The 27,836-nt window shown below is 43.6% G+C and overlaps 1 protein-coding gene across 1 annotated transcript in view; it reads right to left on the reverse strand.

The window, feature by feature from the left end:
- The window catches only part of TTBK1 (tau tubulin kinase 1), a 102,067-nt gene that overhangs the window by 40,498 nt on the left and 33,733 nt on the right, over nt 1-27,836 (reverse strand). Inside the window, exons 2-7 of the mRNA XM_068232593.1 lie at nt 20,889-21,047; nt 19,405-19,552; nt 16,233-16,306; nt 13,569-13,709; nt 4,421-4,525; nt 3,147-3,212 (exon numbers count right to left, since the gene is read on the reverse strand). Coding sequence (XP_068088694.1) covers nt 3,147-3,212; nt 4,421-4,525; nt 13,569-13,709; nt 16,233-16,306; nt 19,405-19,552; nt 20,889-20,996 — 642 coding nt within the window. The 5' untranslated portion in view covers nt 20,997-21,047. The remainder of the gene's footprint in view (nt 1-3,146; nt 3,213-4,420; nt 4,526-13,568; nt 13,710-16,232; nt 16,307-19,404; nt 19,553-20,888; nt 21,048-27,836) is intronic.

The raw sequence follows: 27,836 nt of genomic DNA on the forward strand, positions 1-27,836 counted from the left end.
CAGCCTCAGAAATCGCAGGTTAACAGCAGCTCAGATTAGAGACCAGGTCAATGCCACACAGAGTTCTAGCGGCAGACACATCTCTAGAACAACTGTTAAGAGGAGACTGGATTAGGCCTTCATGGTAGAATATCTGCTAAGAAAACCACTGCTAAGGACAGGCAACAAGCAGAAGAGACTTGTTTGGGCTAAAGAACACAAGGAATGGACATTAGACCAGTGTAAATCTGTGCTTTGGTCTGATGAGTCCAAATTTGAGATTTTTGGTTCCAATCACCATGTCTTTTTGCGACGCAGAAAAGGTGAACGGTGCTCTCTACATGTCTGGTTCCCACTGTGAAGCATGTAGGAGGAGGTGTGATGGTGTGGGGGTGCTTTGCTGGTGACACTGTTGGGGATTTATTCAAAAATTGAAGGCATACTGAACCAGCATGGCTACTGTCATGTTGTGTGTAATATAACAGCCATTTGAATGTGTATCTCGTGGAAGTCATATATTTTTCATTTTGTCTGCTGTGTACTATGTCATATGTGTAGGTCTGTTAGAGACAGCCTGGCTGCTAAGGTTGGAAGAATGGCCACCTGGAAATTGGAAGTTTGCGCCTCTCAAAAAGGAATGTAAATCTGATTTGCATAGACCAGCTACGTTGAATAGCCCAAGGAAACCTGGACATTTAATTAGCAAATATCTACCTAGCCTCTAGCAAGGAAACTCTTAATTAGACAATTACCCCACCAGTTGGGCTGAAGGAGTGTGCATCACTTTGAACTCTGTATACATGTAAACAGCTACCTGTTGTTCTCTATAGACAATCAGGACTCAGAGTCTGGCAGAACAGGAAACCTCTGGAATGTGCATATCACAGCAAGCGTTACAGAGGTCTTTAAAAACCATGGTGTCATCATCTAAGGAAATTAGATGATTTCTGGATGTGAACATTGAGTAGCCCCAGGCTAGCCATCTTCCCATAAAAAATCTGCTAGGAAGATTTAGAGTTGTACTTCCCCAGAAGCTAGCAACACGCTAGAAGTGTCCTGGCTACTGGTCAGAAGCGTGGGCTCCTCGCAAACCACGCTCCGATCTGTATGCTGGTAACGTTTTATTCCCATTTTTATTTTGGAGCAAACTGTCTTGTTGTGTGTCTTTGTAATTTTTACTTTGTTTTTTTATAAATCTTTTGTATACAGTATATTCCTTTCTGCACTGTTCCACTTTTTTGGAATATTAAATATTTATTTAATAAGCCTGACTTCTGATGTACTAACAGCTCATAGCTTAGAGACTGCAGTGTAATTTCCGTTACAAGTTCAGTGCCTGATTGTACTGCTGGGATTGTGCCTTGCTACTGTGTGATTGTATTGTGTGTGTGGCATTCCCATATTTAGGCCTAAGCGCGCAGCTGACCCAAATACGAAAACGTGAGACTGAGTGAAGGCCACTCGGCAGCAGAGTGGGAATCGTTGAAGTGTCTAGAAGGAGCTAGTGGTGGCAGTGAGAAGTGTTCTTGAGGGGTGATAGCCTTGTGTTAGCTTAAATAAGGCTGGTTCCCTTCTCGATCTAGTCAAATCCCCAGTCGGGAACTGTCTCTGCAGGCTTGCCGTGGGGCTGGTTCTTGACAGCTATCACAGCATCTTGCAGCGGCATGCTATTCCATCTGGTTTGCGTTTAGATGGACCATCATTTATTTTTCAACAGGACAATGACCCCAAACACACCTCCAGGCTGTGTAAGGGCTATTTGACCAGGAAGGAGAGTGATGGGGTGCTGCGCCAGATGACCTGGCCTCAACAGTCACCAGACCTGAACCCAATCGAGATGGTTTGGGGTGAGCTGGACCGCAGAGTGAAGGCAAAAGGGCCAACAAGTGCTAAGCATCTCTGGGAACTCCTTCAAGACTGTTGGAAGACTATTTCAGGTGACTACCTCTTGAAGCTCATCAAGAGAATGCCAAGAGTGTGCAAAGTAGTAATCAAAGCAAAAGGTGGCTACTTTGAAGATCCTAGAATATGACATATTTTCAGTTGTTTCACACTTTTTGGTTATGTACTATACTTCCACATGTGTTAATTTGTAGTTTGGATGCCTTCAGTGTGAATCTACAATGTTCATAGTCATGAAAATAAAGAAAACTCTTTGAATGAGAAGGTGTGTCCAAACTTTTGGTCTGTACTGTAGAAGAGGTGCAGGGAGGAGGTGTGCAGAGGAGGTGCAGAAAGGAGGTGTGCAGCGGAGGGGCAGGAAGAAGGCATGCAGAGGAGGTGCAGGGAGTAATGAAGAGGAGGTGTGCGAAGGAGGCGTGCAGAGAAGGTGCACAGAGGAGGGGCAGGAATGAGATGTGCATAGGAGGTGCAGTAAGGTGTAAATAGGAGGTGCAGGAATGTGGTGTGCAGAGGAGGTGCAGTAAGGAGACGTGCAGTGGAGGTGCAAGAAGGAGGAATGTAGAGGAGGTGCAGGAAGGAGATGCGCAGAAGAAGTGCAGGAAGGAGGGAGGTGTGCAGAGGAGGTACAGGAAGGAGACGTGCAGAGGAGGTACAGGAAGGAGACATGCAGAGGAAGTGCAGGAAGAAGGCATGCAGAGGAGGTGCAGGGAGTAGTGAAGAGATGGTGCTCGAAGGATAGTGAAAAAGTGGTGCACGAAGAAGACGTGCAGAGAAGGCGTAGGAAGGAGGTGTGTAGAGGCGGTGCAGGAAGGTGGTGTGTAGAGGAGGTGCAGGAAGAAGGAATACAGAGGAGGTGTATGAAGGAGGTGCGCAGAGGAATTGCAGGAAGGAGGTGTGCAGAGGAGGTGCAGGAAGGAGGGAGGTGTGCAGAGGAGGTACAAGAAGGAGGCGTGCAGAGAAGGTGCAGGAAGGAGGTGTTCAGAGGAGATGCAGGAAGGAGGTGTGCAGAGGAAGTGCAGGAAAAAGGCGTGCAGAGGAGGTGCAGGAAGAAGGCGTGCAGAGGAGGTGCAAGAAGGAGGCGTGCAGAGGAAGTGCAGGAAGGAGATGTGCAAAGGAAGTGCAGGAAGAAGGTGTGCAGAGGAGGTGTGCAGAGGAAGTGCAGGAAGGAAGTGTGCAGAAGAAGTGCAGGATGGAGATGTGCAGAGGAGGTGCATGGGCAAGACATCAAAGCATTCCATCTAATCACACAATGCAGTTGGACTTACCCTGTTTTTGTGTGCGTTGACAGATGCATAGCGGACAGTCCCTCTGAATCCAGCGACATTGCGGGGCTGTGGAGGAATGCAGAGAGATGTTGTCAGGTTCTGCCCTTCTCATTCTTTCCTTTAGCAAAGGGTGTTGTACTAAAGGAGAAATGCAGTGAAGAGAACCTGTGTGCACTCCAAACATACCGATGTCCACAGAAGTCCCAATTACTGTGAGTGTCTGTATCACTTTTCACCTGTAGGGTTGTCCATGTCTCCCTTCTCTCATACCCTTGGTCTGTGTCACTCTGAACCTATACGCTGTCCATGTCTTCCTTCTCCCATACACCTGTCATTGTCCCTCTTCACCTATATGCTGCCGCTGTCTCCTTTCTACAATACACCTGTATGTGTCACTCTTCACCTGTACGCTGCCCTTGTCTCCTTTCTCCCATATGCTTGCCTGTGTCACTCTGCACCTGAAGGCTGTCCATGTTTTCCTTCTCCATTACATCTGTCTGTGTCACTCTTTAATTATACGCTGCCTGTGTCTGTCTTCTACAGTACACCTGTCTGTGTCACTCTTCACCTATAAGCTGCCCTTGTCTCACTTCTCCCATACAATTGTCTGTCTCTCTTTTCAACTGAAGGGCTGTGCGTGTCTTCCTTCTCCCATACACTTGTCTGTGTCACTCTTCACCCGTACGCTGTCCTTATCTTCCTTCTTCCATACACTTGTCTGTGTCACTCTTCACCTATACACTGTCCTTATCTTCCTTCTCCCATACAATTGTCTGTATCACTCTTCACCCGTACACTGTCCTTATCTCATACCCTTGCTTATGTCACTCTTTACCTGTTGGGCTCTCCATGTCCTCCTGCACCTGCAGACCTGACTGTGTCATCAGTTGCCCATGCAATTCTCAGAATTGTCATCTAAGAAACATATATGTCTGATGTAATGGAGACCACTCAGCCGTCCACTGCAGCCCACCCACCCTGTCCTCCACCAGACAAAACCAGAAGAAACAAACATAAAACAAAATGAAATGATGAAGAGGCGAGACTCACACTGCATATCCCCGTCGCCAAAATTAAACGGCTGCACAATGGCTTGAAAAATAAACTGAAAAACAAAAAGAATTAAATGATGGAAATAAAACAACTCATCAACTTAAAATGACCATAAAACAAACCAGAAGAACTTCCATAAACATGAAGGCAAGGAACGGGAATCATGTGATCAGGCTGAATCTGACAAATACCTGTCCCAAGTCCTAGCATGTGCCACTCACCGGCCGCACCTCTCCTGTAGTGTTGGTGTACTGCCGTGCCAGGCCAAAGTCCAACATGTAGCACTTCCGGTAGGTGGATGGTAGGCGTCCCATCGCAAAGTTAGACTGAAGAAAACAAGCCGAGAAAGTCAGATTAACTAAAGCATAAGAGGCACAAACACACCAATGCAACATCAATACTCTTCAATACCAACCTAGGACTGCCAATAACCAACAATCCACACTAACACATCCCTACCAACAACCAAGGAGCCCAACTATCAATGGCAGATAGCACACATACATCACTACCACTGATGGTCATGTCTGGGAGAACTCATGGAGAAGCATGTGATCAGTTTGGTCAAGTGATAGATATGCAAGTCTCTGATTTGCTGGTCATGGTCATGTGCTAAAGCAGGATGTAATCACAGCAAATCAGAGCTTTGTAATTCTATCAGATGTTAAAACAAATCACATGCTTCTCCGTAAGTTCTCCTAGACCTGGCCATCACTAATCACAACTGATATCCAATCACATCAACCCATGACTCACAACACCAAACCACACCAATACATCAATGCCAACACCAGTTCACACCAATGTCAGAAATATTATATCTATATGATCAAGTTTTCATTCTTTTAAGGTAATCTCAAGTAGTCAAAAGTATTAAAACTGTGGGGAAAAAATATATATATATTTCAATGTGGTTTATAATTCCTATAACAGTCTGCATTCTTATATGATTTCTAGTGTGTATTCAGTAGTTATGTGGTATATAATACATGTAACCATTTGTATTCATTAAGACTTGGCAGCTACATCCTACCACAGCTCAAACACAAAAGTCATGCATGTCTTCTCCCCTCTTACCAGTGTCGGCCCCCATTGTGTCAATCGCCAACACAGCAAACTAAAAAGTAGTATGGGACAGCGCTTAAAACGGTAGGGGGTATCCGAGCGAGCGGTAAATGCACCCGTGTACCAGCGGGGCGTACGTCCAATCTTCTCCAAAGGAATCCAGCACAGCTCTTTTACAAATGTACTTTATTTAAAGGGAGTCTGAAGTGTATTTTAAAATAAAAAACAGATACTTACCTAAGGAGAGGGAAGGCTCTCGGTCCTATAGAACCTTCCCGTACTCCTCCCGGTGTCCGCGTTCCCTCGAGGCTCCCCCGTTAGCAGTCCACAACCAAATTGGTCGTGGAGCTCTCTTCCGGGTTGGGGAGACTTCGGCAGCCTTCGGAAGCACTCGGGCTTCTGAAGACTGGCTGCTCTGTACTACACAAGCGTGAGCGCCCTCTCTTGCGCACTGCACGTACGCAGTAAAGAGCCTTCGGTCTTCGGAAAGTCCGAATGCTTCCGGAGATTGCCAAAGTCTCCCGCGGCGGGAGATTGAAACAGAGCCATCTGCTATAATCCACCGTAGCCACTATGCAGCTTTTATTTTTGTACCTTTAAGGCTTTAATAAAATAAATTTATAAAAGAGCTGTTCTGGATTCCTTTGGAGAAGATTAATCGCCAACCCTGGCTGACCAAAGCTACTAAACAGTTGAAAAGGTGCTCTAGAGTAGCTGAAAAGCATTGGAGAAAAAGCAACACAAGCGAGGACTTAATTTCATACAAAAAAAAGCCTTAACAACTTTAGATATGCTCATTCTTCTGCAAAACAGTCCTATTTTTCTTCCCTAATATCCTCTCACTTCCACAATCCAAAGCGCTTGTTCAGCACTTAACTCCTTTCTCCATCCCATACAACACTTATGAAATTGACAAAATCCTAAGTAGTTTTTCCATGCAGCCCTCAAATTCCATCTACACCTCTCTCATCAATTGCTCTCTATGTACCTTATCACCACTCTCTGAACATTCTTTCTCATTACTAATCTCAAAATCCCATCTAACCACCTGTTCTTTGAATCCTATTCCCTCCCATCTCATTCCACAGCTGTCCATCATGCCTGTACTAACATCACTATTTAACCTATCCCTCTCCACTGGCATTTTTCTGTCACTTCTCCTAATCGCATCCAAATTATTTGTACGATATATACAGGGGTTGGACAAAATAATGGAAACACCCTGAAAATCAACAAAATATATTTTAATATGGTGTAGGTCCACCTTTTGCGGCAATTACAGCCTCAATTCTCCGAGGTATTGATTCATACAAATTGTGAATTGTTTCCAAAGGAATTTTAGCCCATTCTTCAGTTAAAACACCCTCCAGTTCTTTTAGAGACGATGGCGGCGGAAATCGACTTCTTACTTGAATCTCTAATAACGACCATAAATGCTCAATGTTGAGGTCTGGGGATTGTGGTGGCCAGATGAGATGCTCAACTTCATTAGAATGTTCCTCGTGCCATTCTTTAACAATTGTAGCTGTATGGATTGGGGCATTATCATCTTGAAAGATGGCATTCCCCTCCGGAAACAGTTCTTGAACCATAGGATGAACTGGGCCGCCCAAAATTCCTAAATAGTCTCAGCTGTTAATTCTTCCATGAAGGGAAATCATTGGCCCGGCGGATTTTCAAGAAATAGCACCCCAGATCATCACAGAACACCCGCCATGTTTTACGGTTGGGAGAAGGCAGTCTGGATGAAATGCTTCTTTCGGCTGTCTCCAAACGTACACTCGGCCGGAGGTCGGAAATAAGGTAAGTTATGATTCGTCAGAGAAAATCACATTTTTACACTGCTTAAGGGACCAATTCTGGTGGTTTCTACACCACTCTAAATGCTTTGAAACAACTGTCTTTGAGAACAGAGGTTTTCTAATTGCAGTTCTTCCGTGGAATCCAGATTTGTGCAGCTCGCGTCGGAACAGTTTTTGTGGAAACTGGGTTCTGTAGGTGTTCATTCAGCTATGCAGTGATTTTAGGAGCCGTGGTCTTGCGAGCTTTTCTAACATTTCGATTTAGAGTCCGATGGTCTCTCTCAGACTTCGACTTTTTGGCCACAACTGTGCTTTGCTGAGGACGTTTTTCCTTCTCTTTCAAAGGCAGTCGTTACTTTTGAGACAGTACCTCTTGAAATGCTAAGAATTCAGGCAGTTTCTGTTACAGTAGCACCTGCCATACGAGCACCAACAATTTGACCTCTTTGAATGTCTCAGAGATCTGCCATTTTTATAAATTATAGGAAATGAAGAAAATCGGAAACCGGCACTCCAATACAGAGGTAGTTTATTCAAGCACGGTAGACAAATAGCAACAGGTTACAGACCGCCTTTTATAAATTATAAATCAACTTTTGTTTAAATATCTGTAAAATACAATTATTTTAATTAACCAGCTGAGCGGTCTGGACGAGCTCAGCTCGTCCAGTACCACCGGAGCCTGCCGCTCAGGCCCTGCTGGGCCGATTTGGCTCAAATAAAAAGCAGCACACGCAGCCGGCACTTTGCCAGCCGCGTGTGCTGCCTGATCGCCGCTACAGTGCGGCGATCCGCCGCATGCAGCGGCGAAAGAGGGTCCCCCCAGCCGCCTGAGCCCAGCGTAGCCGGAACAAAAAGTTCCGGCCAGCGCTAAGGGCTGGATCGGAGGCGGCTGACGTCAGGACGTCGGCTGACGTCCATGACGTCACTCCGCTCGTCGCCATGGCGACGAGGTAAGCGAAACAAGGAAGGCTGCTCATTGCGGCCTTCCTTGTTTATTCTGGGCGCCGGAGGCGATCGGAAGATCGCCTCCGGAGCGCCCTCTAGTGGGCTTTCATGCAGCCAACTTTCAGTTGGCTGCATGAAATAGTTTTTTTTTTATTAAAAAAAAAAACCTCCCGCAGCCTCCCTGGCGATCTTAATACAACGCCAGGGTGGTTAAACATATCAAATAACAAAAATAAAACAAAAAAAATATGTCAAGTTTTGATTGCTTAAAACATGTTCAAAGATTATGATGCCAAAATTTAAGGTGTTTCCATTATTTTGTCCAACCCCTGTACATGCTGAATTAGCCATTATTTATCTGATAACTCTCTGCTTGATCAGTTCCAGCTCCCCAGAAACAGCTCATACTAAAGTGGCCAATGATATTCTTACAGCTAAATCCAAAGGTATTCTATACTCGTCCTTCTTGATCTGTCAACAGCATTTGATACTGTCAACCACACCTTATTCCCACAGATACTTTCATCTGAAGACATAAAGGGCCTTGATCTCTCTTGGATACTTTCAGAGTCTCTTAATTCAGATCATCTCTCTTCTCCACATCCTTTGTCTATGGGGGTATGGCAAGGCTCTGACCTTGGCTCCCTCCACTTTTCCATCTACATTCACGGTCTAGGAAACTTAATCAACTCATTTGGGTTTCAATACCACTTACATGCCGATGATACACAACTGTACTTCTCAGCTCCAGACCTTAACTCCCTCCTCACACATGTTCCTGACTGCTTGTCTGCTGTATTCTCTTTCATGACATCTGGCTTCTTAAAGGAAACCAGAGCTGAAGATTACTCAAAGTTTTCTACATACCTGGGGCTTCCTCCAGCCCCATCCACACGGATCGCTCCCACACCGCGTCCTCAGCCTTCTCTATTGCTGGTATCGGGTCCTGTAACTTCTGTCAGTTGCGGCCAGCCTGCGCAAAAGAAGTGCGCCCTCTAGGTATGTCTCCGGTAGCTGTTGGAGAGATACGTAAAGAGCGCACTTCTCTTACGTCAGACTGGCCGTGACTGACAGAAGTTACGGGACCCGGCAACAGAAAAGGCTGAGGACGGTGGGGTGGGAACGATCCAAGCAGATGGGGCTGGAGGAAGCCCCAGGAATGTTTAAAACTTTGAGTAATCTTCAGCATGGATACACTTTAAAATTTAATATAAGTAAAACAGAAATAATTTTTCCACCGTCTCTGTCCACCTTTCTGCCTGATATAACAATAATACATTTTAATAACACCCCCATAACTTCAGTTCTTAAAGCATGTTGCCCTGTGGTAATATTTGATTGCTCTCTCGCTCACATTCACTCCCTAACTAGCTCCTGTCATCTCCAACTCAAAAACGCATCTAACCTTTTCTCACTCAGGGCACAAACAAACATGTCTTATAATATCTGGTCTGGATTATTGTAACACAATACTTTGTGGACTATCAACTAACAGAGTGGCACACCTCCAACCTCTACTGAATGCGGCTGCTCGACTCTTCTTTCTTCTCGCTCTTCCTCTGCTGCTCTTCTCTGTCAAGCTCTTCATTGTCTACCAATTAACCAGAGGATCCAGTTCAAACTCAAATGCTGGGCATACACGGTACGTTTTTGCATCGCTCAATCGAGCCGCTGATGGCTCGATTGATAAAATCCGACGTGCCGGATCGATTCCACGCTCGATACCGCGGGCAGAACAATAGAAGAAAACGAACAGAAGATAAGAAGCACTCGCGGGGACGCGCCGGAATCAAGCTAGCGGCTCTATTCAGTGGTACAAAATGTACCGTGTATGCCCAGCATTAAAGTGAACCCAAGCTGATATGGAGGCTGACATATGTATTCTCTTTTAAACAATACCAGATGCCTAGCAGCCCTAGCTGGTCTATTTGGATGCAGTAGTCTGAATCACACCAGAAACAAGCATGCAGCTAATCTTGTCAGATCTGACAATATTGTCAGAAACACCTGATCTGCTGCATGCTTGTTCAGGGTCTATGGCTGAAAGCATTTGAGGCAGAGAATCAGTAGGACAGCCAGGGAACTGGTATTGCTGAAAATAAAATAGGTATGGGAGCCTCCATATCCCTCTTACCTTGGGTTCACTTTAACCCTAACCTACAAAGCTCTCCACAATCTCTCTCCTGTGTACATCTTCTCACTAGTTTCCAGATACCGACCCAATCGCAATCTCAGATTTGCACATGACCTTCTTCTGTTCTATAGATTTACCTCCTCCCATTGACATATATAAGATTTTGAACATGCTTCACCTCTACTCTGGAATGCCCTTCCACAACACATCCGCTACTCTTCAACCTTTTATAGCGTATCTTTAAACGCTCTCTAAAAACAAAACTCACCTTTCCAACAAGCATGCACTCTACCTGAGGCCATTCTCCCTTTGACCTCTGACTAAGTTGTACTCCTACTAGGTAACTGCCTCTAGGTATAAATATTGTATACTAGATCCCCCCCCCCCCCCCCATTTTCTTTAGTTTGTAAGCTTGCAAAGGCAGGGCTCTCTCACCCTTTTGAGTCTGGGCATTTCTTATACATTGTATTCATCATTTTACTTGTGTGTCTGTAATTACCAATTCTGTATTTTTACAAATTCTGTATTTTGTATATTGAAGCATACTATTGTCTTTATTATTATGTACCCAATGTTTGTTTCTTACTTTGTACAGCGCCACAGAATATGTTGGCACTTTATAAATAATAACAATGAGACTCATTAATACACTTTATTGAACTCACAGGGTACATCTTGGAGTTCACATACAAAATGTTCACACAAAAGAGGTAACCTAGAGGTCATGCATAGAATGTCTGCACATATAGTCTACTCTAGACATAGTACATCTTGTAGCTCAGGACCAGGTACTCAGTGCTGGTGCCAAGCCAATGTTGGCTCTGCAGCTGGAAAGCATGTTTTCCCAACTTGAACGTGAGACCTACATATATCTTGTGTACCAGCTAAAAACCTGTATATAAACATTGGCTCAGAAAACTCAGGACACACACATACAGAGATATCTTATATCGCATGGCTCAGATAATGACTCTTAATCTCAGGGTCGTGAGTTTGAGCCCCAGTAACAAGGGAGTGGTAAGGTATGACTTTCATTTCATGTACTTTAGATGACCAAAGCTGTGAGATATTTTTATATTTTAATTAGTACTTGTTATAACCCTGTTCTACGTATTTTTTTTTGTATATTCTTTGTACAGTATATAAATACAAGAATACACTTATATAAAAGGATTCTGTTCTAAGACTTGTAAGACTTCAGTTATTTCATTGGGGATATCTGTGAAACTACAAATACATATTGTTGGTATGACAGTGGTTGAGATCCCATCACTGCCAATACCCCATCACACATCACTGCCAATACCCCATCACACATCACTGCCAATACCTCATCATACATCACTGCCAATACCCCATCACACATCACTGCCAATACCCCATCACACATCATTGCCAATACCCCATCACACATCACTGCCAATACCCCATCACACATCATTGCCAATACCCCATCACACATCACTGCCAATACCCCATCACACATCACTGCCAATACCCCATCACACATCACTGCCAATACCTCATCATACATCACTGCCAATACCCCATCACACATCATTGCCAATACCCCATCACACATCACTGCCAATACCCCATCACACATCACTGCCAATACCCCATCACACATCACTGCCAATACCTCATCATACATCACTGCCAATACCCCATCACACATCATTGCCAATACCCCATCACACATCACTGCCAATACCCCATCACACATCACTGCCAATGCCTCATCACACTAACACATCACTGCAAATAATCCATCACACTAACACATGCCAATATCGCATCACACATCACTGCCAAAAATCTATCACACTAGGGCTTGATTCACTAAACCATGATAACTCAAATATCACATCTTATCAAAGCTAACACACCTTATCAGAGTAGCATAGCGAGCACTACAAACTTATGCCTGCTAATTGGCAATGGCACTCGTCCTGCCTTGAACCCCTGTGGGATTGTAGCGCTCGCTATGCTACTCTGATAAGGCGTGTTAAATTTAATAAGGTGTGATATCTTTGATAAGGTGTGATATTTGAGTTATCACGGTTTAGTGAATCAAGCCCTAAGAGATCACTGCCAATACCCCATCTCAGATCACTGCCAATACCCCACCACACTAAGGGATCACTGCCAAAAACCCATCACACATCACTGCCAATACCCCATCACATATCACTGCCAATACCCATCACACATCACTCCCAATAACCCATCACACATCACTGCCAATACCCCACCACACTAAGAGATCACTGCCAATAGCCCATCACACATCACTGCCAATACCCCACCTCACTAAGAGATCACTGCCAATACCCCATCACACATCACTGCCAATACCCCACCTCACTAAGAGATCACTGCCAATACCCCATCACACATCACTGTCAATACCCCACCTCACTAAGAGATCACTGCCAATGCCCCATCACACATCACTGCCAATACCCCACCTCACTAAGATCACTGCCAATACCCCATCACATATCACTGCCAATACCCCATCACACATCACTGCCAATAACCCATCACACATCACTGCCAATAACCCATCACACATCACTGCCAATAACCCATCACACATCACTGCCAATACCCCATCACACATCACTGCCAATACCCCATCACACATCACTGCCAATACCCCATCACACATCACTGCCAATACCCCATCACACTAAGAGATCACTGCCAATACCCCACCACACATCACTGCCAATACCCCATCACACATCACTGCCAACTCCCCACCTCACTAAGAGATCACTGCCAATACCCCACCACACATCACTGCCAATACCCCACCACACTAAGAGATCACTGCCAATAACCCATCACTGCCAATACCACACCACACTAAGCAGTGTTCTCCCCAGGCTCTTTTAGCTGGGTACTCCACGCGGCTAGTTTTGGTGAGCACCCGGATGTCATCGCCTCACCTCCTTCTCTGCTATAAGCAGACTTGTGCAGAGACGCACCAGCCCTGCATTCTCTCATTTTGCCCCACCCGTCAACTTTTTCATGCCACCCGGCAGGAAAAAATTTCTGGGGAGAATACTGCTAAGAGATCACTGCCAATATCCCATCACATATCACTGCCAATATTCCATCACTGCAGAAAAAGGAAAACGCATACTTAAGCAATAATATTGTATTAGAAGCATGAAGATTAGACAACATATTTTGGATGTTCACACATCACCGCCAAGACCCCATCACACATCAGTGTCAGCACACACCAGGTCACACTAACACATCACTTTCCTCACACACCAGGTCACCCTAATAAGAATTCTGCTGAAGAGGTCGTTTTGTTTTAGCATTGAAGACTTCCCAGCCAGATATATCAGGCACATGGAACACTTTGTCACTGTGACTGCTACAGGTGGACCTGGCTCTCACCGGCTTAATGTCACGGTGCAGGAAGCCTACAGAGTGGATGGAATCTATGGACTCAAGAATCTGTTTGCCGAGACGTAACGTGGTGCTCATGGTGAACGTGCCACGAGGTTGACTTCTACGCAGATCTGCCAGGTTCCTGCCCTGTGAGGGGAAGGAGAAATTGAATGAACACTTACTCAGATGATTCATCTTCCAAGATGTCACAAGATCCTCTTCATATAACAAAAACATTGCCCTACACTCCTGGCTAATCCCCCATTAATATCCCCCCACTAACATCATCTAAAGTTTGATAAAGTCTCAAGATCCTAAACACAGGTCTGTGAAAAGCAGCATTAGCGTTCTGGAAACCAAAAGAGATGACCTTCTTATGGAAGAAACCCTCTAGCACAGGTGTCAAACTCCAGTCCTCGAGGGCCATATTCACACCAGTGTTTAGGGTGGACTGAGAAATGAAGAAATGTTTGACTTGATTCACCACAAAGCCAAAAAGGTGTGACAACCTCGGTCCTCAAGGATTGGAGTTTGACATCCCTGCTAGAGGGACAAAACCAGTCTTTCCTTTGACTTCTTTACTCGATGGGATCATTCTTGTTCCTTAAACTATTATTCAAAGGAAGAGTATTCCCTAGATTGCGCACTTTTCTTACTACAAATGTAAAATAAGGGAATGAGCAGTACTAATAATTCTCACTTTTATCAAATACGATTTCAGCATATGTTTAAAGCGAGATTGTCGCATTGAAATCAAATTTCAACAGCAACTGGTCTGAGTGTATTAAGTGATAAAGATGCTAATCCTGCATTCAAAACTTTTTCTGCTGTTATGGTTTGGACTTATCACACAGTTTAGGAGCACTGGTCCTTTAATAGTCAGTGCCAAACAGTTGCATGCTGGGGGTTCTTTTTATATTGCTCTTCTTCCATTTATTTCCCTGCCTAGCTGCCTATCTGAAACACGATCCTCTGCTCTCTTGTGTTTACAAGCAAGGCTGAGGTGACTCAGCGATTGAAGGAGAAAAGAAAAAAAGTTAAGGGCATAAATTACATCAGTATTTAGCCTCAAACTGTGGGCAAAAGACATGGTTCCCACCAGGAACAGAATTCTCTTCATTTACTATATAAAATTCACTGAAATCAAAACGTGGACAGTAAAATACATGTGTTATGTAAGTAGATCAAGTATTTATCTACTTATATATGTGGGTTTTTTTTCCTGGCATAGTATGGTTAATCCTACTGCTTTAAGAGTTTTGTTGAACCTCTCTGTTAACCCATCCATGTGTGGTGGACAGAGCTTCTCAAATTTGACACCTTGATATATTTACACAAGTCCTTTGTTACACAAATGGGGGTCCCTGCTCAGTGAGAATCTATTTTAGAATCTCAGCTTTGCTGAACACATAAATAATTTAAAGAAGCAATTATTTTGGATAAAGTGTCATGATACCATGTAGCACAATCCACAGCAATTTTCAGGCTGAAGCTTGAACCGTCCTGTAAGGGATACTACTTTGCTCAGACTCATCAGTAAGTGGGAAGCTCATGGTGGGTCAATCCTGCTTGGTGTACTCATGGGGACCAAATCATTCACAACCTGGAACCTTTCAATCAGCTCCATCACTTAATCTACAGTTGTTGGGTCTGAGTGACTCACCCATTCTTGTGGGCTACTGGTAGGGATCTCGGGTACCACCCCTCTCTCCAGTCCAGGACCTCTGACTTCAACCACTTTTTAGCAAGTTGGATTTAATCATTCGTCTGTGACCATGGCAATTTGTCATTACAAAATGTCCATGTAATCGCACCCTGAACTCAGACAGCAAGGGTCACACCCAGCCCAGCCAGGATTTGCTTTTTTGAAGGCTAAATCTCTTCAAATGGACACCTGCAAATAATCTGACCACACCATATAAAAAAATCATGAACCAGTTGCAGCTCAACTGCTGCTTCCACCACCATTTTTCAAAAATGCAGTTTCTATCCTCTCCATTGGACAATGTGGCCTCTCGTGATTTGGTGATGTATCTTCACAGTACATCACTCCCTCAAACATTACTTGACTCACTGAACTCCACAGCCATCATCACCAGACTCCTCTGAAGTATGGACCTTCACAGCTACCACCAGCAGCGACGTTGAAGCCTTATGGCCTCACTCCTGTCACAGTGTAATATCCATTCTATCAGGATCATGCAACTTCAAGGCCTTCGTAAATCTGGACCAGGTTCCAAATACTCCCAACTTCCTCCTGTATCATGTGGCTTCCAATTAAACCAACACCCCTGGCTTGAAGCTCTCCAACTCATCTGGCCTCATCTACCCCTAGCTGGACCACATGGATTCAAGGACAAACTCCCAACCTCCCACAACCCAATGTAGATCAAAAGACATAAAAGTCTCCACCTTATCTGGACAATGCGGACTAAAGGCATCCTCAAGCTTTGGTCCAGACAATGACCAACTTGAAGACCAATGCCACCACAGCAATGCAGCCTAAATAAACTTCCATTTGGTATTCTTAGAGAAAACAACCATCAATTTAACATTTGATTGGCGGTTTCCTCTGGTCTAATTCTTTACAATGACTATCCTCATGGGAGGCAATTATACCACATATCAAATATAACAACATGGTTCAGTCTCTGGAAATCTATACTGTACCTGAAGCTGCATCACCACATAGTTAAATTTCTCATTTCTCCCACAGCCAATAAATCTGCAGACATGATCCTTCCCTGTTGAGACATTAAAAAACAGAGACACAGTTGAGGTGAGGCCGTACAGGAGGCGAGATCTAACCAGCCAGACAAACAGTAATGAGCAAAGAAGTTGAGTAATCCTAAACTAATGGGCTGCATTGAGCATTCTAAAGCAGTTGAGCTTACACTAGACTGTCTGAAAGGTGTTGTTCCAAGAGAGATGTCATGCAATACCATACTAAAACAAGAAGCCAGGGAGTGAAATGGTGGATATTAAGTTATATGGATGCAAATAAACATGAGTTTTACATCCAACTCTTAAATCGAAAAAGGGATCTGCACACAGACTTGTCTGGAACAATGTAGCTTTTATTGTTCCAATGCACACATAAATGACATCTGACCGTCCAAGCTAACATTGTTCCAGACAAGTCTGTGTGCGGATCCCTCTTTCAATTTACTGTATTGCATTGATATGGGGTCCCCACACCAGCAACCACTCTACTCTAGCTGTACGGTTCTTTTCATTGAATGGATTTATCCAATTGTGGCACAATCCTTCCTAAAATATGAAGGCCAGGAATAAGTAAGCTTAGGCAGAAGGGAGTCATAGGCTATTAGTTTATTTTCCTCTCTCTGCCCCCAAAACATGACATCGTTATTTTTTCAATACTTGACTCATTCCGGGAGAGTCAAGTATTGAAAAAATAACGATGTCATGTTTTGGGGGCAGAGAGAGGAAAATAAACTAATAGCCTATGACTCCCTTCTGCCTAAGCTTACTTATTCCTGGCCTTCATATTTTAGGTATCGACAAATGCAGCACGCTATCACAGTATGATTTCATGGTGTGAATATAGTAGTAGATAAATCACCACTTTTGCAGCTGGTTTGTGAGAGACTTTCCCAACATGTTAGCTGCAACTTGTACTCTATGGTTGTTACTACTAAATTCAAGTCTTATACTATACCATCAAGGGAAATATGGGCAAAATGTGCTCTTGACCTAGATGAGGAAGAAAGGAATGATGCTTTACAAGTAGTCACAAAGTGCTTCCTGTTTGAAAGAATGCCTTACACAATTGTAAATACTACATCAGGCGTATTTGACTCCCAGGAGAATCTAGACTTTTTAAGAGAGGCGCCTCTCCCAACTGTCCTAAATGCAACATTTCCAAACCCACAGTATGGCATCTTCTGTGGAAATGTACTCCTATAGCACTGTTTTGGTCACAGAACGTTAAAGGGAACCAGAGATGAACGATTCACACAAAATAAACATATCAGTTGATAGCTTGTAAAGAATAAATGCTCTACCTGATAATTTCGCCACTCTGGTGTGCCTTTTTGAGTGTTTTTTAATCATTATTGCTCCAGGAAATATCCAATATGGCCGCCGGCTCATATCTCTTCTGTTTCCAGATTATAAACTGTTCTGGATGTGCTGTCTAGCCTCTATGAGACTATAGACAAGCAGGGCTGCTGCAGCCTTTCATCTGTCTGCTTTTTAACTTTATTATTCTGGTATGCTGTGTGGCTGCCTGTAGGAAGTGTCTCTCATAGAAATGAAACTGCATACAGTAGATAATGACTGGCTGCACACTGCACACAGATACACTTGTGTGTGTCAGAGCTTCTTTCTGGCAGCAGCAGCCCCTCCCATGTCAACAGCTCTGAGTAGGGGGCCAGGAGGGGGCAGGCTTGGGCTTGAAAAGACTCCACAGAAGAGTGACTCAGCTATAATGATTCCAGGTCAAACATAGACTGAATCAGTCCGTGGATTCTTATCACAGCTGATAACAGATAGATTAGACTGAGAAGAATAAAACTAAAAGCAGGGTAGGTGTTTACTGTCATGTTCCCACTGATAAATGTAATAAAATACATGAGGGTGCTTCGTCTCTGGTTCTCTTTAAGTTCCTGCATGATAAGATGGGCTGCCCAACTGAGCTGGATGCCAAAAGCGTTGTATTGGGCATACTCACTGATGAATCTATGAAAAAATACACGGAGGCATTTTTAACTGAAACGCTCTTTTGTGCCAGGTAGAAGATGGCTCCGAAATGACTTTCTGATTCTTCTCCTAAGCTCTCCAATTGGAAAAGAAATTGATAAAGCACTTCTTTATAATAAAAAAAAAAAGTTGGTCCATAAACATAGGAAAACGTTATCAAAATTCCATAAGATGTGGGACAGGTGGGCCTCACGCTGAATTGTATATAAATGCATAACAGGGGTTATATTGTTATTTCACGTTCCGCTATACTTGGCCACTCCACAATTCTAGATATTCTTAATAGGAATGATCACACAGATATGCAAATTGTTCCAAGTTGATGCACATTTAGGCAAATTCTTATGCAGCTTGAAAATGGACCAATCAATTTAAACCATTTTCAAACTGCATACATTTGCATAAAAAATTGTATCATTTCAGGAACAATTTGCATTTCATTGATCATCCCTAATTCTCAATAAAACCATGTTCACCTTCATGTGAAGAAGAGGTCACCCTCATGTCCTCGTCTGACGTGGAAAGGGTGCGATATGTATGCGAATATGGAGGGGCGCTTTGAATCAGTGTAATGGAGGCAGGAAGAACAGCATTATGCGGAGCAGTGCTTTTCAGCGCTGCTAGATTTTGGCGCAGCCAGCACCGCCATGGACTATAAAGGGATTCAGTCTATAGCGGCGCTCAGTGAGTAACGTTGGCGCCGTCAGAAGACGGAGCCGAGGTTGCTTAAAAATCATAATAAATTCGGCTTCCAGCAAACGCTGGAAGCCGAATTATTTCATTCCCCCACTATCCATGGCGGCCTGGAGGGGGAATAGTAATTAATTCGGCCCGGACTTGTGCAGAAGCAGGACCAGTCATATAACAGCTGGATCCAGCGCCCAAGTCTACCAGCGCCGAATTCAAATGTACTCGCATTATGTGTATAAAGCTTGGAGGAGGGCAGTGTGGAATGATGGAATAATCGGTGTGTGACATACCAGCAGTGAATCTTCTCCTACAGAAAATATATTAGGTTTCTCAGTCCAATTTCCGCTTTAGCGACTTGGTAATTACAATTCTGGTGTACACAGCGGCTTATATTCAATAGAGAGAAGCACATAACAAATCTTCATCTTACCCTGTAGCTTCTTCAGTACAGCAACCTCCATCTTCAGGACTTGCTTTGGTTGCTGTGCTGATTCTACCTTCAGAGCAACATTCTCCCGAGTCAGCAGGTCCATGGCCTCATAGATCTCTCCAAACCCTCCACCACCAATCTTCTTCAGCTGCAAGAGACAAAGACATGTTAATACCAGAGAGAGGAGAATATGGCAGATCCTTACTCAACTCTCACATATGGACATGTAAATCAAATAATACACAAGGCCATGGCCTCACAGATCTCTCCAAACCCTCCATCACCAATCTTCTTCAGCTGCAGAAGACAGATGTGTTGATACCAGAGAGAGGAGAACATGGCAAGTCGTCGTTCAACACTCACAAATCAACATGCAAATGAAATAATGCATATGCCAAACAATCATCAGGTTGACCATTAGCACACTTTTGCTACAATGTGCCACAGAGTTACATCAGTGCTGCTCAAGTCCTCACCACCAATGTTTGTCAGCAGCAGAAAACATAGATATGGTAATACTAAAGAGGGGTCATATGCTAAGTCCTCACCCAAAACTCACACATGGAGTTAACAACTCAACAGCTGGACTATGACTTTAAAATCCAATGCAGCCTGTGTCTGCAGAGGTCATATGTGGGTTTGTGCATATGGAAGACATAGGGAATTTACCATGACATAGCTGGAGGCTCAGCACTGGAACATTTAGACGTCATAAGCATAACACAGTAGAGGGTCCAGTACTTGTATAAGAGGAGGTCACACATAGCTTAGTAGTGGCTCTGTACTGGTAGAATTGGGGTCATAATATGACAGTCAAAAACTTGGAACTAGCATGATTGGAGTCACACCATAGCAGAGTGGAAGGTTCAGGACTGGCATGATTGGGGTCAAACCATGACACAGTGGAAGGCTCAGTAATGGCATGGTTGGGGGTCACACCATGGCACAGTGGAAAGCTCCGAACTGGCATGGATGAAATCACACCATGGCATATTGGAAGGTTTAGCACTGGCATGGTTGGAGTCACACTATAGTAGACTGGAAGGTTCAGTACTGGCATGGTAGGGGGTCACACCATGGCACAGTTGAAGGCTCAGTATGGGCATGGTTGAAGTCACACTATGGTATAGTGAAAGATTCAGTACTGGCACAGTTTGGATGTTCACCATGAAAGAGTAGAAGGTTTAGTACTGGCATGGTTGGAGTCAATCCATGGTATAGTGGAATGATCAGTATTGGCATGGTTGGGGTCACACTATGGCACAGTGGAAGGTCCAGTTCTTGCACGGTTGGGGTCATACCATGGAAGGTTGCTAAATACAGTACTGAAATGGTTGGGGTCAATCCATGGTATAGCGAAAGATTCAATACTGGCACAGTTGGGGTCACACCATGGCACAATAGTAGAATAGGAGTTCTAAATATAGGAAGGAAGATCAGGTCCTTCACAGTGAAACAACAGTAAAACGTAGACGTCTACTCACCACTTTCCAGCGGTCCTTCACCACATAGCTGACTGGTAGGATGTCCACTTGCTCTGCTCCCCCACTCATGTTTCCGTCGTCCCTAATAACAGCCGCTAAACACTGCATTGGCCACCCGGACAGGATCCTCCCTGCCCCAGACCTAATAGAGACATTGACCTGAAAGAAAAGAGAACAGGATCAGCACATCGCCAAACCTCATCCAAATTTCATTTTTAGATGAAAAATCAGCCTGGTCGTCAATACTGCCAGACCAAGCTTCATATAAGAGGAAAGAATGTCACATATACACCTTGTATCATATATTGAACAGGCTTCATATAAGAGGAGTGGTGTAGTGTTCTGTGTGCAATGTGTAAGAGAACTGTATTACGGTAATGTCCGTTGTTCGAGTCATGTTAGGGTGTAGTGGTCTGTATGCAGTGTGTAAGAGAATTGTACAGTACTGTATTACAGGGCTGTGGAATCGGTACAACAATCATTCGACTCCTCAGTTTATGAAACCACCGACTCCAACTTCAGGTACCCAAAATTGCTTTAACTCCTCGACTCCAACTCCTTAATCTAATTTTTACAAAGGCTATGGATTTGGTTCAAAAATCATCAGACTCCGACTCCTCACTTTATTAAAACCACCGACTCCAATTCCAGGTACCAAAATTGCTCCGACTCCTCGACTCCACAGCCCTGCTTTATTATGGTCATGTCTGGTGATCAGGTCATGTTGGAGTGCAGTGTTCTGTGTGCAGTGTGTAAGGGAATTGTATTATGGTCATGCCTGGTGGTCGGGTCATGCCAGAGAAGAATTATTGTAAAAACACAGACACACACTGTCCACAAATTGGGTGTAAACAGACACACAGAAAGACAACTGTACACAAATACACACACACACACCCACATCAACACACTTACCGGTAACTCATGTACATACACACACACAAAGTGTAAACACACACACACACTGATACATCATCCTAAAAGCCTGTGCGTCAGTGACCCAAACATAGGATGAAGATCAGGTGACGGCATATTCCATGCATGACACACTGCACAATCCAATCAGATCAGCCACACAGGTGTCACTTCTAAATGACAATAAAAATGGCATATGTCATTCATGTACAGAGTGTCCTTTCACTGCAATACTGTCCACTCTAATGTTGGCAAACCATGTAGCTCCTTCATCACCACATTTCTACGGTTGAGCTCGCCACTGTAAGAGATAAGAGAATTGGAGGGCATTCACGCCTCCTGTGACACTACAGTTCCCAGCGAGCAGAGAAATCCTCCTTTCTAGCAAAGAGAGAAGTAGTACGCAGACTAGGAGGCACTGAAGAACGCTTATATTTACAGCAATCAAAGTACCCGCAAACCTAGGGAAGATAAGTGTTTATCCCTAGATGAACTGGCGACTTGGTTTTGTGAATTTGTCCACTTTTGCCATAGGGTGAGTAAAATATTTACTGAACAGAAAAGCAAATAATTTAATATTGACTGTTGTCAGGTTGACAACCCTTTAGGCCGGTTTCAGACTGCGGATTGGCAGTATGCTTTCGGGGATTGCTGCGTGAGTATGCGGTAATCCCTGTCTGGCAGCCGGCCAAGCAGGAAGTGAAACTCACTTCCTGTGGCTGAAGCAACGAGCGTGGAAACATACTGCTAAAATACGCTTCTGCCCATGTGCGACGTGTAAAACTTGCAGCGGGCATTTTAACACACATGCGTCACCATAGATTTACATGACTTCCGAGTCGCCGCAGGAGCTGCACGGTAACGTAGGTATGTGCTTGCATTAAACAGGGGTACTTCCAGTGCAGAGCACCGTGGGTAGTATGAACTACCCCATAGACTTTCATTACCCTGCGGCAGGTTGAGGCAAACATGCTGCAATGCCTCAGTGTTAAAGTGCCCTAAAACGACTGAAAAAAACCTCACTGTGGCACAGAGGATGTGGAGGAAAAGTTCTACTGCAGAAGACTTTAAGCATTAAAAAATAAATAAATAAATAACAATTCTGCAGCAGCCCTTTCCCTTGCAAAGCATTCATACTTCACCTCACTCATCTTTTCACAATCCCATAACCTAAACAGCTCCCTACTCCTCCCCTCCCCACACACCATGTTTATTAGCTCAAGATTTTGCATCATTCTTTATTAGCAAAATTGATACAATATGGAGTAGCTTTAAAATGCAACCTCTTTCACCAGTCCAACCATCTGCCACACCTACCTCTGCCTGTTTGCTCACCCACTAGAAACTACCCCCCTCCCCATCTCTACCTGGCCACTCACTCACTCTGACCTCACCCTCTCTATCGGCTTTCACAGTTTTAGCCAAACAGTGCCTTATTTCACTGAGCTCTAATGCTGGGAATACACGGTTTGTTTCTGACACTAGATTCTTCTCTCGATCGTTTTTGCTGCTCGATTCCGCAGTCGATTCTCTTATCTTTCGCTCGTTTTTCTTATCTTTTTCCATTCACTTCTTTCAGAAATTGAGCGGCGAAAAGATCAAAAGGGAGATCGGACATGTCGGAAACTATCTATCGAACCATCTAATCACCTCAAAAACGAACCGTGTATTCCCAGCATTAAGCTCATCTCACTACCTTTGGTCTGAACCCTTTTCCCTCTTATCTTATCCCCCAGCACTCCTCTTCCTTCATCTCTGCTCTAACCTCTATTTTCATCCTCTCCATCTCAACTGCCATTTTCCCATCTTCATTCAAACAAGCAACCACAACGCCACTAATCAAAAAAACCTTCTTTGGACCCTACAGCCCTCTCTATAATCCAGTCTCACTTCTTCCCTTTGCTTCCAAACTGCTGGAACAACACATCTAATCAGAACTGTCTGACTTCCTGGGCCATATGCAATTCACTTTTTCACCTGAGTTTTCTCCAAGGAGATATTTTTAAATTTGGCAATAAAATGCATGTTAAGCCAGCAGCAAGCAAGAAAATACTCAAAATAATTTTGATAGTATTTTTGTACTTACTTCTCAGTACTTTTTCAGTTGAAAAGTGCTGGAAAGTTATTTTAAATAGAAGATGAAAAATTGTCTCCAAGGAGAAAACACAGGGGAAAAGTGGAATTGCATATGGGCCTCTGTTTCCAATTTTCAATACGAATATTCCTTGACCTTTCCTCTGCCTCAGACACTGTTGATCACTCTCTGCTTCTGCAGACACTTGTCACTGGGAGTCAAGGGCACATTCTTGGATTAGCTCCTACCTGTCTGGATGCTCATTTACTGTCTCACTAACTCCTCTCTGCAACCGCTATCTGCTAGTGTACCACAAGGCTCCGTTCTAGGACCTCTTCTCCATCTATTCTCAAGGCCTGGAACAATTAATATGTTTGTTGGTTTCCAGTATCACCTCCATGCTGATTACGCTCAAAACTAGCTCTCAGTTCCTGATCTCTCTACACTATTATCTCAAGTCCCCGAGTGTCACGTCTGCTGTTTCTGCATTCATGTCATCCCGTTTCCACAAACTTAACATAAAGAAAACAGAGATTGTGAGATTTCTTCCATCTCTTTCTGTTCCCTTATCTATAGGTGCCATTAATGTAGAAAATTTCCCAAGAACCTCAACTCCTAAAGCTTGCTGTCTGGGGGTAACTCTGGACTCTTAGCTCTCATTTAAACAACATATTAACAAATTGAAACCTCCTGCTACTTTCATATCAAAAATATCTCCAGAATTCGTCCATACCTTACACAAGAAACTACTAAACCGATTGTACATGGTCTAATAATATCCCATCTTGAATACTGTAAAACCCTGCTCTGTGGCCTACCAAAAAACAGACTGGCACCTTTCCAGTCCCTACTGAACTCTGTTGCTTGTCTCATCCACCTCTCGTCTGACGTCACCCCTCTTTCCCAATCTCTCCATTGGCTGACAATCACCCAAAGTATCCAGTTCAGACTCCTAACACTATCATACAAAGCTCTACATAGGCTATCCCCTCCATACATTTCCTTATTAATCTTCAGATATCATCCCTCCCGGAACCTTCGCTCCTTCCAAGAGACTCTCTTGTCATCCAGCTTGGCCACCTCCTCTCACTCTCGCATCCAAGACATCTCAGGATTGTCATCCCTCATTTGGAACTCTCATCCACAACCTGTCAGTCTTACTCCAAGCCTGGGAATGTGCAAACGTACCCTCAAGATACACCGGTTCAAACAAGCTTATAATTTGCTATTTCTACTATTTAAATCTCACTGTTTCATCTGTTAACCCCTTGCTGCGCCCCAGTGTGTTCACCCCACTATCATCTACATTGGAAGCTCACAAGGGCAGTGGCCTCTTCTTTGTGTTTCCGGTTTCTGTGTATTTTATCAAATGAACATCTATCAGTATTGGTGATGTTTTTCAAATTACACATCAGTTGTATGTATCGGTACTTGTGTCACCGGTTGTCCTGATTGTATAGTATTTTGAACTACTCATGTATCTATGCTCTCCATTATTGTATGTTTTTGGACAGAATACAGCGATACGGAAGATGATGGCGCTATATGCATAAAAATAATAGTAATGGATAAAGTAGAGAAAGTCACCCCCACAGAAGCAGAAGAAAGAAGCCCATTCCTTACTGTGCTCTTCTTGCCGTGGCTGGACTGGAATGAGCGGACGTCCGGGGAAACAGAAGGAGTGAGGGGAGGGGAAGACAAGACAGACAGATGAGGCAGAGAAAGGGAGACACACATATACATGCAAAGTGCAAAATGAAGAACGTCTCAGCACCCCCAAGGTACTGGACATAAAAACACAAGCGGGCCATAGCAGAAGCCTTCATGAATAATGTGCTCTAGCTTCTCACAATCCTCAGTTTAATACCAACTGGCTTCTCATGCGCTTCATTCAACCTGTTCCTGCACAAAACTCATCAGCAACTTTGAGGAGGACAGTGTCCACCTTCCAGAAGTCACACTACAATATAGCTTCTCCTCAAGAATGGTACCTAAACTCTATCAGCGGTATAGCAGAGGAACTTCTCAAGAAGTTGGGGAATAGGATGCTGTGGTGGTACTTCCCTGTGTCCTAAAGCCAAGTGTAATCTATGGAAGAGGTCATCTAGTGGGGTATGTAATCTCTATGTAAAAGACCATCCGGTAGGGTATGTAATCTATGGATGAGACCATCCGGTAGGGTATGTAATCTATGGAAGAGACCATCTGGTAGGGTATGTAATTTATGGAAGAGACCTTCTGGTGTGGTAAGGTTGTTGGAGCTCATCACAAACTGAGCTTGTTTCATTTATTCTTCTTTCTCTACAGTTTGTCACATCTAGTCACAACATGTATGAAAGCCTGATGAGGGGTCATCTCACACAAATTCTGATCTGTTCTTTATAAGAAGCTCTAAAATAGCATATTCAACTTTTGCAAGAAAATATAAAGTTTTCAGTGTAAAATATGTCAAGGATTAGTGGAACGCGTAACTAGCACTGGAATGCTGGAGACTTAAAGGACACCTAAAAGGGATACAGAGTCTGCCGTATGTAATTCATTTAAATTCATTTTAGGTATACATTTAGTCACATGAAATTGCAGCCTTATCAACTTTCACTGAATGAGTTCTTCTTATGTAATCGTACAATGTGAAATAATCCCTATGGACATCTCGGTAGATCCTACAAAGTGCGATCATCCTACAGAGGCACTACAATGTGTGATATGGACCTACAGACATTACATAAAATCCTACAATGCCGCACGTGTTTATACGGTGCGACATTGCCCTATTGATGCCTTATGAGATAACACCATGTGACACAGTTCTCCTAATGTCTCATGAAATAGTACACTGTAACATAGTCCTACAGATGCCTTCTGAAATGGTACACTATAGTCTTATCTACATGGTACAATTTTCCGTCAGATTGGATCTATTAGATAATTTTCCAACCGGTCCAATCGGATTGCGTTAGATTTTGCAATAGATTTTGGGTACTTATCAAAGCAAACTCTATCGCAAAATTGATCTGGAACAATGTGGACGTCTACACACGAATCTATGCGATTTCTTATTAGATCAATCTAATAGATCCGTCTATCTGATGGAAAATTGTACCGTGTAGATGAGGCTTATGACATGGCCCTATAGAAGTCTTCTGAGATGGTGCACTGTGACATGGTCCTACAGATGTCTTTTGACATGGTACACTGTGCATTGGCCCTACAGATGTCTTCTGAGATGGTACGCTATGACAATGGCCTCAATTCACTAAGCTTATCTCCTGTCTTTAATAACTCTTCTAGAGTTGTTACCATGGTGATAAGGCATGTAGTATTCAGGAAACATTTTACCTCAGGCAAGCCTAAAGTTAACTCTTCTGTCAAATAACTCCAGGGTTAAAGACAGGCTGTTAATTAGCTGCATGTGAAAATAACTACAGAGGAGGTAAATTAACTACAGGAGAGGTAACTTAAGGAATGAAGAGGTAAGATAACTCTCTCTTATGTGGAGGCAAGTTTTCTCTTGCCTTATTATCTCTAGCATGATCTTAGTGAATTGAGGCCATAGTCCTACAGATGTCTTCTGAGATGGTACACTGTGACATGGTTACAGACATATTTTGTACTTATAATAGGATATTGTGCTTCAGACATCAAGTGAGATACTACAATGTATTATGGGTCTTGCTATGCAACAATTTTAAAAATATTTAAAACACATAAAATGCTAAAATGTGACATTGCATGGCAGAGTTCACTGCTTCTACAAAACTCATTGTGGCATTGAATTGTCCTGAAAATAGTAAAAGAGTGAATGAAGGCGAATGTGACGATGTTCTCTACTACATGCAGTCCTGGTAGTGAGTCTTTGTGAGTAAAATCTCCTCTACATTGTTCAACTAGGACATAACAGAATAACATTCTATGCATGCAGAGGAAGTCCATGTGCCTCCATGACCAGCTTGTCAGGC

Source organism: Hyperolius riggenbachi, chromosome 4 (assembly GCF_040937935.1).
Source record: "Hyperolius riggenbachi isolate aHypRig1 chromosome 4, aHypRig1.pri, whole genome shotgun sequence".
Classification (NCBI taxonomy): Eukaryota; Metazoa; Chordata; class Amphibia; order Anura; family Hyperoliidae; genus Hyperolius; species Hyperolius riggenbachi.